Source organism: Pituophis catenifer, unplaced genomic scaffold (genome assembly GCF_029215685.1).
Source record: "Pituophis catenifer annectens isolate HBS135680 unplaced genomic scaffold, rPitCat1.0.hap2 SCAF_3, whole genome shotgun sequence".
Classification (NCBI taxonomy): domain Eukaryota; kingdom Metazoa; phylum Chordata; class Lepidosauria; order Squamata; family Colubridae; genus Pituophis; species Pituophis catenifer.
Genome location: NW_027256883.1, coordinates 167,240,050 through 167,253,414, shown reverse-complemented (window position 1 = coordinate 167,253,414; position 13,365 = coordinate 167,240,050). Strand labels below are relative to the sequence as shown.

At 35.5% G+C, this 13,365-nt stretch overlaps 2 protein-coding genes across 3 annotated transcripts in view; both read right to left on the bottom strand.

The window, feature by feature from the left end:
• Nucleotides 1-13,365, bottom strand: part of PPARD (peroxisome proliferator activated receptor delta) — a 51,409-nt gene that overhangs the window by 16,900 nt on the left and 21,144 nt on the right. The window lies entirely within an intron of this gene.
• On the bottom strand, nucleotides 9,758-12,746 carry LOC139314173 (uncharacterized). The gene has a single exon (XM_070939724.1). It carries the CDS (start codon nucleotides 12,727-12,729, stop codon nucleotides 10,360-10,362), a length of 2,370 nt encoding a protein of 789 aa, XP_070795825.1. The 5' UTR covers nucleotides 12,730-12,746; the 3' UTR covers nucleotides 9,758-10,359.

Here is a 13,365-nt window from a genome sequence, read left to right as displayed (position 1 = left end):
ACTTCACAATGCTTTACCAGCGTTTTACAGAGTCAGCATATTGCCCCCAACAATCTGGATACTCATTTTACCCACCTCGGAAGAATGGAAGGCTGAGTCAACCTTGAGCCTGGTGAGATTCGAACTGCCAAATTGCAGGGAGCTGGCAGACAGCAGAAGTAGCCTGCAGTACTGCATTCTAACCACTATGCCACTACGGCTCTTTATAGGTACTTTAATTCAACTCAACAGGGCCACATTAAACTTGGGAAATGTATTCGTCCTATCAGCATAATGCTACATGTATTTTTTAATTAATAAATGGGATCTACAGTGGTCATGCAATCACTGATAAACAATATTAATAAAACACCTACATAGAAATACAAGTATAAGTTTTAATAAAACATCAGCGTGTGTGTGTGTGTGTGTGTGTGTGTGTGTGTGTGTGTGTGTGTGTGCGCGCATATGTATATATGGGTATATGCAATATGTGGGCAATACAATATACAAGATAAAGTTTTAAGGTAAAAACCATGATAAAATATGGCACCACAGACTCAAAGTAGGATAGATGTTATAATTATAAAGGGTATGAAGTGTAGACTACTTTCGTAATGGTATACCCTGGGCAACATTCTGTTCTAACAGAGTGGCTAAAAGTCTACATACAAGTGACTGAACTGGATATTGCATCTCTCATGGTCAAAAATACAGATGCAGCTACATGTATGACAAAGTACCTAAATGTGATCCATTGTGAAAGTAAAACTGTAAAGGATTCCAAACTCCTGTTCAAATTGAAGACAGGTGTCTACTGAAATTATCAGGCCACATCAACAATATCTATTTCACATTTTTCTAAAAGAATTACCTCTAATCAGGATGTTTTGGAACAGGATACAGCACCCATATAGCTATTGTCACAAAGGAACACAGAATTCCATAGTCATGAATGGGGGTAACACTTCTCATTTCCCAAGATGACAGAGGGGTTTGTTCCTGTGAAATTAACACTCATTTAAAAGCTTTATCTATTTCAGATAAGTGCAAGATCAGACATCTAGCTAACTCAACATATGAAAGCAGCTGTTAACAATTTTAAGTAATTAAAAAAAGCAACTGAAGCAGAGAATAAAGCAGACACAAACTAACATTGTGCTGTAAGGCATTTTGGTTGTATACAACAGGAAATTTAAAAAAAAGACTTTAAAAAGTCATCAGGCTAGGAAAGGTTTTTGCTACTGTCAGCTAACAATACTGGGATAACAACAGTTAAAATGCTCCAGGGAGATTCATTCAAGCTTTTGAAAATTTTATCTATAGCAACAACATTACGAAGAGTGAACAAGATGTAATTTAAGAGCAATAAAGCTGAGAATGTTCCCTTTCAGCTATCTGGATCTTTAGTTTCCCACCACTCCCCCATTAAATGTTTCTGACAAAAATAAAATCTAAAGCAGAAAGGAACACATAATATTAAACAGGATGGCTATTTCATGTGCCAATAGCAAAAAATAAACTGCAGGTGTTCTTATCCTAAATGATTGCCACATGTTTGGTCTACCTCCAATAGCTGTACCAGCCAGATAAGCAACTTCTGAATACCATACTGAATCATGAAGTGCTGAATTTTTAAGAATTTCTTGGCTAACAGTATTGTACATATGCAGGTGGTCTACCTATAGTGCATAATGTATTTTCTTTAATAACTAAAACAGATGAAGCAACAGTGAGAATACATCACAAAAATAATTGGAATAGGATTTGTTTGTTTTTGTGCCTTTGAATCAGTGTTGACTTCTAGTAACTTCCTGGACTATTCCCTGTAGTTTTCTTGGCAAGATTTTCAGAAGTGGCTTGCCAAGGCAGAACTAGAATTCACGGTCTCCCGCTTTCTATCCTGATAAGATTTATTTTTATTTATTTAGAAAATATATAAATTTATGTATGATAAACAGAATTTTTTTAAAAAATGAACACATTTTTTTTAATTGAAAAAGTTTTCAAATACAAATTTTTTTCCCCACATTTTTCTCCCCCCTCCTCCCTAACCCCCCCTCACCACCCATCCCCCCCATGACTTCCTCACAACAAAAGCCTAATTCATAACAGATTGTATAATATTTTACCATCCCCTTACTCCCTCCTCTAAATACTGACCCTTATTTACTAATAATATTAATATTATTACTTCCCCCTTTTACCATACATTTCAAAATATCATTTTACTATAGCATTGCATAATAACTTCTAATTTAACATAATAATATTATTATAACTCCCAATTTAACAGTAATCTGCCCTATTTCTCCTCCCCATACTTATATCTGTATATTAATACATTTCATAACAACCTTCCCTTTTAAAACTATATAATAAATCCTGCTTTAACATTTAATCTTTTATATATATTAATATAACATTTCAAAGCAGCCTTCCCCATAAATCCTAATTTAGCATTTATTCCCTTTTCTTAAACTACACAATCAGTAAACTAACCTATCTCCACCCACTTTCCTACTAAGTTGCCATACACAACAATTCTTAATATCTTTAATCTACTACCCACCCTACTACAAAAAAAAATTCCATTATATAGAATAAATCAATAACTTTAAGTTTATAATCCATATAATATCTTCTTTAGTATCTGTCCACTAGATTGTTGAGTACATCATCCATATTGGGGTAACATAGCATCCTAGGTGCAACAGATTGTTCCAAATCCTCAGTTGTCTTCTGCCCCCATCAGTAATAATTCTCCTCCTATATATATAAAAAAAGAAAACAACCACCCGAGTGACATTATAATTATATTCCATACAATATCTGTAGTTGTGGTTTTCTTCAGGATTATTAATTCCCATCATCATAATGGGTAACAACCAGATCTTCTGCATGCCCCAGCGTAATTCTCTTGCCTTATAGCTCGACATAAGTATAATACATTTATCAATAAAGAGAACTCCAAAATAGATAATTCCAATCCAACCAGTTTAAGGCTCTTTTCACATCCCAGAATTACGGCATTGCAGAGGTCTGTCACTCTCCTCAGGATATTGTTAACCAATACTTCGCCTCAACTGTCTTTTCATATATTCGTTCATTTTTTTTATTTTATTTTTTTAAACTGGCGTCACTGTTGCTTAATTTAGAAATTTTTATTTTTGTGAGACCTATTTCTTTTTCTCTTTTCCTTTTGTGGGTTTGTTCCCCATCCTAATTTCCTTTCTGCAAGTTGTATATCGACTGGGCGATTTTCATTCTGCTTTATGACTTGATCTTGTTGGTTTTGCTTTAACTCATATTTCTTTTCTGACAATTGTATATCAGCTAATTGATTTCCATGCTTGTCTGTGACTTGATGAGTCAAAATCACATTAGAATCCGATGCCACTTCTCTTTTATTTATGAATAATCCAGCTGGGGTGTCTAAAGAATCCAAAGGCAATTTGTCTACAGAAACCTCTATAATTCGATGTTTTCCCTTTATTTCCAATTCCTTCTGCTTATCCTGTATTGTGCATAAAGATGTTGAATTCATTTTCAAAAATTTTTGATAAAATTCTTCCGCTTTTTCAACAGTATTTAATTGATATCTTTCTCCTTGATATCTCAATATAATACCAACTGGGGCGTCCCACCTGAATAGAATATTTCTTTTTTTAAGTTCAGTCACCAGAAAACCAAATTTCTTTCTTTCCAATAACATCTTGGGCGGGAGCTCTTTGTATATCCAAATCTTTCTTCCATACCATTGCAAAATAGAATTGTAAGATTTTTGCACAATATTATTTCTTATCTCCTTATCTGTAAAATAAATCACCACATCTCTAGGCAGTTGCCTTTGCTTTGCTTTGCAGTCCAGGAATTTATTCTATAAACTCTGTCAATCCTGCAGAATACTTCCTCAGGTTGAACCTTTAAAATCCCAGCCAGAATTTCAGAAGATATTTTCCTTAAATCATCTGTTTTCCTGCAGCCCTCTCAGTCTAATCGCATATTCAGTAAAATTATATTGCATCATTAAAACTTCTCTTTCAATCCTCTGTTGCAAATTTTCTACATTGCAAGTCTTTTGATCAGCCTCCATTTTAGGTTTTTCTTCTGAGCTATTATCTTGAGTATTTGTCAAATCATTTTCAATTTTTTGTATTCTATTATCCAAATTGTCCTCAGTTTCTTCCATTTTAGACTCTAATAACTTAGTATTTGCATCCAACTGGATCATAAATTCTGAAAAACCATTAGCCACTTTTATAATCTTTCGTTCCAAAAAATCAAACTTTGATTGCACCAATTCTTTAATTTCCTGCTTAAATTTTTCAAAGTCCTGATTCATAATCTCATCCCTTCTTACAATCTCCTCTAAGAGAAATTCTATTATGTTAAAATCAGGTTTCTGAAACTGGAGACTTAGAACTTGTTCATGTAATTTGTTAATGGGGGAATCCCCCCCCCACTGCTTGTTTGTCTGATTTTATAAGTCTCAATGCCATGTTTCCACCCAGACAAACTTTTTTAGAAAAGAGAAGAAAAGCAGGGAAAAAAAAACTTCTTTCCAACCAAGATTAATATCAAATCTCCAGGAGAAAAAAAGAAAAAAAAACACAAAAGTGAAGTTTTGTCTTCAATTGTAGCCAAGAGTATTTATTCCGCTACTTTGTAGTAATAGAGAACGAAAGGACTTTCCCTTTCAGCCCCTACTCAAGCTGCGGCAGTCGCCATTTTAAAAAATCTTTTTTTTTCCTTTTCTTTCTTTCTTAAATAACTTTTGTAGAATAAATAAAATACTTGCGATTCAGGATCACAGGTCCAGCTTGCGTCTTCTTTAATTAATCTGTTAAATTTGTAGGCTTGCTCTTGTCGCCTAGCTCTGCATAAGCAGAGGTCTCCCAAAGCCCGGAGCAGCGGCTACGGATATGGGGAGTCTCATCTGCTCCGTCCCAAAAGTAAAAGAAAAACTTTTGGGGCTATGCAGAGAGCTCTACCCACCCCAGCCGGCTCTATCTCCATTTCCTCATGGACACAGAGTTTTTTCGAGCCGCCATTCCATTGTGAAGGCGGCTCTTTACAGGCAATGGGGCTGGCGATCCCGAAAGATCGTCTGGCGGCGACAGGCAGCAAACCGGAAGTCTCTCATGAACACATTTTTTTTAATTGTATAGCTTTGGGGTTTTAAATTGGGGGCCGATTGATTTATTTTAGCTATCTTAACTTTTATATTGTATGTATTTTAATTTTGGCTGTTCACCGTTCTGAGTCCCTAGGGGGAGAAGGGCGGTATATAAATATAAATATAAATATAAATATAAATATAAATATAAATATAAATATAAATATAAATATAAATATAAATATAAATATAAATATAAATAAATAAATTGCTCACTTTTATTTTTTTTAGAATTTAGCTATTAAAAAATAATAAACTATATACCGTATGTTTAAAAAAACATCCAAATATGTACAATAAATGCTAAACTTTCTTTAATAAGCACTTGTCAAGGGGAAGGTATTGTGCATTTTTCTTGCTTTGGCAGGAAATGTGGTTTTTCTTTTTTTTAAAAACACAATATAACATTATTGAACAATTTGAATTCACCACAGAGAACAAGAGCTGGAGTTCAACATCATCGGAAGGACTACAGATTAGCCATCTGTATCATATAGAATCAGAGACATCATTATGACACTGGCTATTGCTGTTCTTCAACTGACTAGCACAGGGCTGTCAAACTCCTGGTCCGCAGGCCGGATGAGTCACGTGCTGGCCACGCCCACACCCGGTTTAGCGAACGGGGAAAAGTCCCAAAACGTCACATGACAGCGCTGTAACAATGTGAGTTTGACACCCCTGGACAAATATTTCTTCCTATTATCTTTATAGCGGCATTTACAGTAACTATGGCTTATTAAAGTCCAGCAGAACAGATAGTCCCATTGCAGTGGATTTCTTCAATTATTATGGCTAAAATTTATTATGGCATTAAAGCATACAAATGATATAAGGAATAATGTGAACACTGGGATTCTAATTACAGTGAACTAGTCTCAAGAGTAAGTTAGCAACAATGCTAAACTTGCACAAGCAACTCAGAAAGAAAAAAATGAATAGGAAATCTAACACTTTTTTCAGTGCTGTTATAACTCTGAACGATCACTAAATGAACCGCTGTTAAATTGAGGACTGCCTGTATACTATTTAGGATTTCTTTACAGTTCTGTACAATAGGCCAAACATTATAATTTCTATGCTGCAGGAAAAAAACCAGCAATTGGTATGCCAAGTTGTTAGGAGAAAAGACAAAACCTTGTGACTTTGTCCTTCCTCCCAGCAACCCTCTTTAGATTAATGGGAGGCGACGTAGGCTTTCCTTCCCTTAAATAATCCAGCCGAAAATCCTTGATTATTTAATAAAGAAGAAAATAAAGATAGCATGAGTGTTGTGCATGTGTGTGTGTGAAGAAGATGCCTTTCTTCTCTTTCTATTAACCTTTATCAATATTTCTAAGAAGAGGACATGTGCATATGATGAGCATGTGCAATGTGTTGTGTTAAAAAATGAATGCATTTATTTAACCTCCAACTCAGCAATTATGCAGTCTTCAAAAACAAAACAAAAAAAATCCCTACCTGTAGATGAAAAGTTACAGAAGATAAAATAAAGGATTTCCTGCATTCACATTAGATTGGATGTAAAACATATACTGTCTCACAGTTCAAAAGCTAAGTTACTATATTACCATATGATGCATTATTCCCCAAATTTTTAATTGTGACTTCATGTACATTCAGGTTGCCTAGTTCAGCTGCAAAAGACAGTAAAACAAATCTAGACAATCCTGAATGGAAGTCTGATAAATAGAACCTCCATACAGTATGTCAAACTTCTTTTTGTTCCCTAACCCCTCAAAAGTAATTTGAAATAAACTTTGAAAAATGAAGAATAGATGAAACCATCAACTAATTAGTGTTCTTTCTCAGTGATTTAAGAATTCAGAAAGAGAGAAACACACACACACACTCAGTGGGTTGGAGAGAAAAGAATTCAGTCAATGCCCTGCTTCTGAGCTACAAAGCTTCTGAAGTAACAGAACCAGGGGTGAAATCCAGCAGGTTCTGACAAGTTCTAGAGAACAGGTAGCAGAAATTTTGAACAGTTCAGAGAACCGGTAGTGGAAATTTTAAGTAGTTCGGAGAACCGACAAATACTACTTCTGGCTGGCCCAGAGTGGGGTGGGAATGTAGATTTTGCAGTACCCTTCCCCTGCCACGCCCACCAAGCCACACCATGCCTACCAAGCCACGCCCACAGAACCGGTAATAAAAAAAATGGGATTTTACCACTAAACAAATTCTTCATCCTCACCATATATATTAAAAATGAATTATTAGAAATTCTATCCCTCACATACATTTTAATACACATGGCATGCATTTGCCTGGCACTCTTTTTACCATGGGGAAAAAAATATGGATACAAGGGAAACCTACCCAGCTGCAAAAGTGTTAATCTTTTGATTTCTGTGAAAATGTTACTATGAATTGGGAAACAAAAATGCAGATATCAACTGTTTTGCAGCAGCTCCAATAGTGTTGCTGTAATGGCAGGAATAAGAAAATGCAGCCAGGATTGATTCATTTTTTGTAAACTCTGCAGATCCTTGTAACTTCTCCTGAGCATACAACAGCCTTGAAAAAGTGAAATGAGAATTTAGCAAGAATACTATCTGAAATCCAGAATGGAGTCTGTGGGGCTACAAACCATCCACAAAATTCTTAACTTCCTTGTAAGTTCCATTAACGCTCTATAGAACATGTAGTTGAAGAAAAGTGTAGTAATAATTGTTTTGACTTTAGGAGATAGTGATGCAGGTGTTCATATTTCAAAGATCTTTAGAATACGATATTAATTTATAACGCATGTATCAAGTAGTCAAAATAGTGACAAATTTCAATTTATTTTAGTGTAGTTTTTATATGTTGTCTCTGAACCAGAAATAAATAGGCTTTGCTCTTAATAATGTCAGAGTTATAAGATCATTGGGGTCTGAAGCTAGGGAAAAATCCTCATACAGAGTGATCCAGGTCAGGATTCTAAACCTCCAGAGAACAAGTACAATTCTAGGACATGTATTCCTATTTTTATTCACATCAGTGGAAATAAAGTAGTACATTGTACCTATTGCGTTTACATAAGCATCAATCAGCAACTTATTCCCAGAACTCATTTTAAAAGAAGTTATCAATAGGTATCTGCTTTGTATACTTGAATTACTAAAAGGAAAAACAACTTTTTCCACAAAGTACACTATTTTCCTATTTATAAACGATAGCAGTTGCCACCATGGTCTTAGTGCTGTCCTAGATCATATCCAATGACAGACTGTATCTAATTGGCAGACAACCCATATACTGGCAGAACAGACTTGCAAAACAGGAAATGCTGCTATATACCACAATTATTGCTAGAGATAGGCAGAACCTCTGGAAAACTTCCCAAGGACATCAGGTCACAAAACAACATGCTAATGGCAGAAGCATGTTACTGATAAATGGTACCAATTACATTCACAAAACACTGGCCACTGTTATGGAATTACAATTTACATTTTAAGAACAAAGCTTCTTTATCACAAGTAATTTTGCACTATGTGAAAGAATTAAAGACCCTGGAAGAATCGTTATTTATTGGATAAATTACTTCTAGCAAATATGTGCAATAAAGTAAGATAATACAGAACCTATTTATCTGAACATGATTTTTTTCTTAAGAGAAAACTAGTCATTATTGCTTTTTTTAGGACTTCTGCATATAATGATACAACCTGGATTTATATTATTAAACTAATATGACAAGAGGCATCCAGATGATCACTAGATTACTGTTTCAATGGTGAGATAAAGCTGTTGTTGTTTTAACCATTTAATCATGTCTGACTCTTGGTGACGTTATAGGCATGTGATGTCCATTCTACTCTATCAAGCACAACTTCAATTGTTGCATGCTCAGCTTTGTATCAGATTTGACATTATCAAGCCAACATGTTCTTTGCTTCCCCTTCTTCTTGTTCCACAAACCACTCCTAGCATCATTGCCTTCTTCAATAAATTTGCACACATGACATGGCCAAAGTAAATCAGACATACTCTTATGATTTTAGATATTAAAGATATTAAAGAGATATTAAAATGCATGGATATAATTTTTGTCACTATTATGTGAAAACATCCATTATACTTGCACTAGTAACTCCATTGCAGCTTTAGATATATATCCAGTGTTTTTATTTTGATCAAAAATGTGTAAACCTTTTTTTCACCTTCAATTTCTCAGATAGTATTTTAAAAGAACAAAGTTTGAATGCATTTATTTAAAAAATCTCTAGAACCAAACTTCATCACAGCATCAAGAATAAGGAAGACAGTTAGCCAAAGCAACCAAATAACTGCCCTTCATCCAATCATTTTTATGGGGCATAAAGCCAGTAAGAATTGCTGAGATTTCCCTTAAACTCTCTTATCACCCTCAAAACATTTGTGAACCTCTAGGAAAGCTCCGGAGTTAATTACCTCTCTTACTGTGAATCAAAAGGGGCAAGGTGCTAATCAATTTTAATAATCAGGGTCTAAATATTGATCACTTGTGAGTATTCAATAGGAAACTTGCATTCTCATGAATTAAAACAAAGTAGACACTGGAACAAAATAACATTTTTATTAAAAGCAGTAATAGATAAAATCACAACCAAAATATTTCTGACGTAAGGAAGATATTAAAACAGAATGAGTGCAGGGTCTATTGAGAGTTAACATATGCATAAGAAGACTCTTCAATGGTAGGATTAAGTCAATTTTTTTCAGATTGTGTTAAAGCATCATCTGAAGTAGAAAGAAATGGAATACTGGGTTTTGGTGCTTTCAACCAGCAGAACCATCTCTCTACCAAGAAGGATATCAAGGTTTTCCATGACAAATAGAAAAGTGAAAATGCCCAAGCTATTTCCAGAAAAGAAGAGCACTAAATATTGAATTGGGGTATTTACCAATAGAACAGTAACTGAAACATATATGATTTTATCAACTCTAAAGCTGTAAATAGCAATCCTGACTGCATTGGGACACAAGGAGTTTTTGATTTTTTGTGTACCCAAGAGATTTGGGCACTAAGACATTCACTTTTCCTCAACAACAACAAGCTATCACACAACCCTTACAAACAAATATTCTTTTCTAAAAGTGGTAAACATTTAACAATTGAACATTTAGTAAGTAGAAACAAACTAGAACTAAGAACATAAATATGGCCTTCAAAAGAACATGACACAGCAATGTCTCCCTTTCCATGGCAGGTGGGCTGGCAAGTATTTCCATCACATCTTTGTTTTGGTGGAAACTATCTGCTTCTGTAGATAATGTAATCTACTTGCTTGCCATTTCATCCATCCGACCAATGCCAATAAGCAAATCACCAGTACTACTTGAAAGATTAAAATCATCACAATAGGGTGTAGAGCAATATTTAGTACTCCATTTGCACTTGGTGACCATCCCAGGAGCACTTCCCACCAGGCATGGTCTCCAGCTGATGTAACCTTTGCTACAATCTGGGCAATTTCCTGATTGTTGTGGTGAATTTCAAGAGCAGCATTTTCACCCATATCTCTGAGTTTCAGTAATTCTTGCTTAAGAGAGGGGTGAGAAAGCAGATTTTTAAGAGTAGAAAGGCCAAGGCCAAGTGAAATAGGAAATATTTCTTTATATAAAGAGGGATAGGCTTTCATATGTTGCACAGTCCAAACAGGTACACGAAATTGGAAATCACATCCTACAATCACGCTAATATTGCAAAAGCAACGATTGATATATGGCAGCATAGGTTGAATGATGACACTATTAATGATTATAAATTCGCATGGAGTTCTAACACAAATACAGCCCTTGCCAGTATATACAACAGTAGACATTTCTTCTTGGACTACATCAAAAGAACAATGAGAGTTATTTATAAATTGAGGAGAAAAGCATTCATGGTGCTCTTCTAAACTGTTATCATCACATACAAAGCCTAAATTCTCTTTTTTAACACAGCCCTGCACATTAACGCTTTGCCACTCACCATCCCTCAAGTGTGCCCATTTATTAGAGTCTCTGGAATACATGACCAAGTCTCTGTCAATCTGGAATCCCAGGGGCACTATTGGATAGATAGGAATTATCTGAGCGGCCTCCACAGTTATTAAGAATAACCGCAATATGTTTTGAGTAGAGTCATATGATGCATTTAGCAGTCTCCACCAAGCTTCTAAAGCAATTTCACCTGGTGTGAGTTCTGGTCGAATTAAATTGCTTACCTCCATGGGAATTTTTCCTGCCTTAGCTTCTCGAATCATATCCATGATTACATTTTGGGTGATTACCTGGGCTTGTCCACATGCTAAAGCCAATGAAACATTATTTTGGAGAGACTGAATCTCAGAGACTATCAGTATGTTATCATTTTCTAAAATTGTTTCCCAGACTGGAAGCACTTTACTGATAGCTTGTGGTTGTTTTGTGAGTTGTGAGAAAGATTTGGTTAATGGGGCAGTAAGTTTTCCTATTTGTTTTGTGGAATATGAAAGTTTATTAGCTAATACTTCTATGTTGGCTGCATCTATAAAAGAAACTCCCGCCCCCAGGGGACCCAGCCAATCTAATAATTCCCTTTTTATTCTTTCTCCATGGTGTACTCCTTCCCACATTTTAACCCATTCTATCCAACCTCTGTGGCTAATATCAAGAAAGGGAGAACACTGGGGCACTTTCTGTGACACATTCAAACCTTCAAAATTAATCTGTACTTCCTTCAGAGAGGTCTGTGGGTTCTTAACAATTTGCTCAGGCTGATCTAATTTTAATACATGAGATCCAATAACTGGATTTCTCATATGGCGCAGCGAAAGAAGATCTGTGATCAGTGGGTTAAATTGAAGAACTGTTTTGTTTTGAAAGCCTAGTTCTAACTGATACAACCCTTGTTCACTATTTTTTTCTGTTATGGAAATATGACCATAGAATTTAAACTTAACAGAGGATGCTCTTTGATCACAATGTGTTCCTTTAATTGGAACTACCCAATCTGGGGGTCCCTGTCTAATTAAGTCTCTTCCATTTAATTCCCAGTCATGTGATTCCCAATTAACAATTGTTTGGGTGTTTTTTTTCCCAGAAGGTGAAATTAAGGATAGCTGCAAATGATTTTTAAGAAATTTATCATTCTGAGATCCAACAATAGTTCTCAGATGCAACGGTGCACCAAATTTCCATAAAGCAGCAGAAATTAGGGCAATGTCACATGAATTGTCCTGGGTTACGCTCTTTCCAGTTCTGTGGGACTCCAAATGTGTTGGCAAAGGTCGGCATGAGACAGGTATATGAAAAGTTGAACTGTCCATTTGCATATCATAACAAAAATGTCCAATTTCTCCACTGGCCTTGACAGTACAATTAGCCAAATCTCTCCAATGGCAGCTGACTGAGTCTGAAGCAGCATGGAATATGTACAAGCTCTGGAACACTCCGGGATTGGAACTGTTGGCATATAATCCATGCATGTGGCATGTCAACTTTATTTCAGATGCTCCTCCTTTTGGAAAACAAGCCCACAGTTTCACAGGGATGGTAGACGCATTCTGGGTAGCAGAAACAAGCATCCATCCATTCCACAGGCACAGCAGCAAAGACAACATCTTCGAAAGCATCTGAGAGAAAGAAACACAAAAAGAATCTCCAAAGCCCCTATTGCCTGGATGTGCAGTACTTTAGAAAGTATTTTAGGTGCAGCTCCTGCTGCTTTTGAGTCAGAGTATTAATTTCTTCTTTACAACTACATCACTTAGTGACAGAAAAAGTTCTATTTGCCTTAAGGAGAAGGACCCCATCTAACTACACTTGTTAAGACCTGATCTCTATTCAGGTTACACTACTCAAAAATATCTATTACAATTGGACAATCAGAGGCCAACATTACATCTATTGAATCTGAACCACAACACTTAAAACATCAGACATGAGTGATACTTCTTGTAAACTGCTGTGCAAATTAACCAATGGGCTCTCAATCTTTCTTGTTATAGAACCAAATATGTAAGACTTTTTACCACCTCAAAAAATTCCATTGGATGCTTCCTTTCATTATAATGTAGATCAATGAAGTTTGTTTCAGATGAGTTGGACAGTTACATCTAACAATATATAAGTGATTTTCTATTGTTTTCTTCCAAGTTGTTTTATTCTCCCACCCATATCCTAACCAACCTTGACCTTCTTTAGCTTCCAAGACCAGATAAGGTACTTATACAGACATGCTTATGGATTTGCTTTTCTATTCCTGAGAC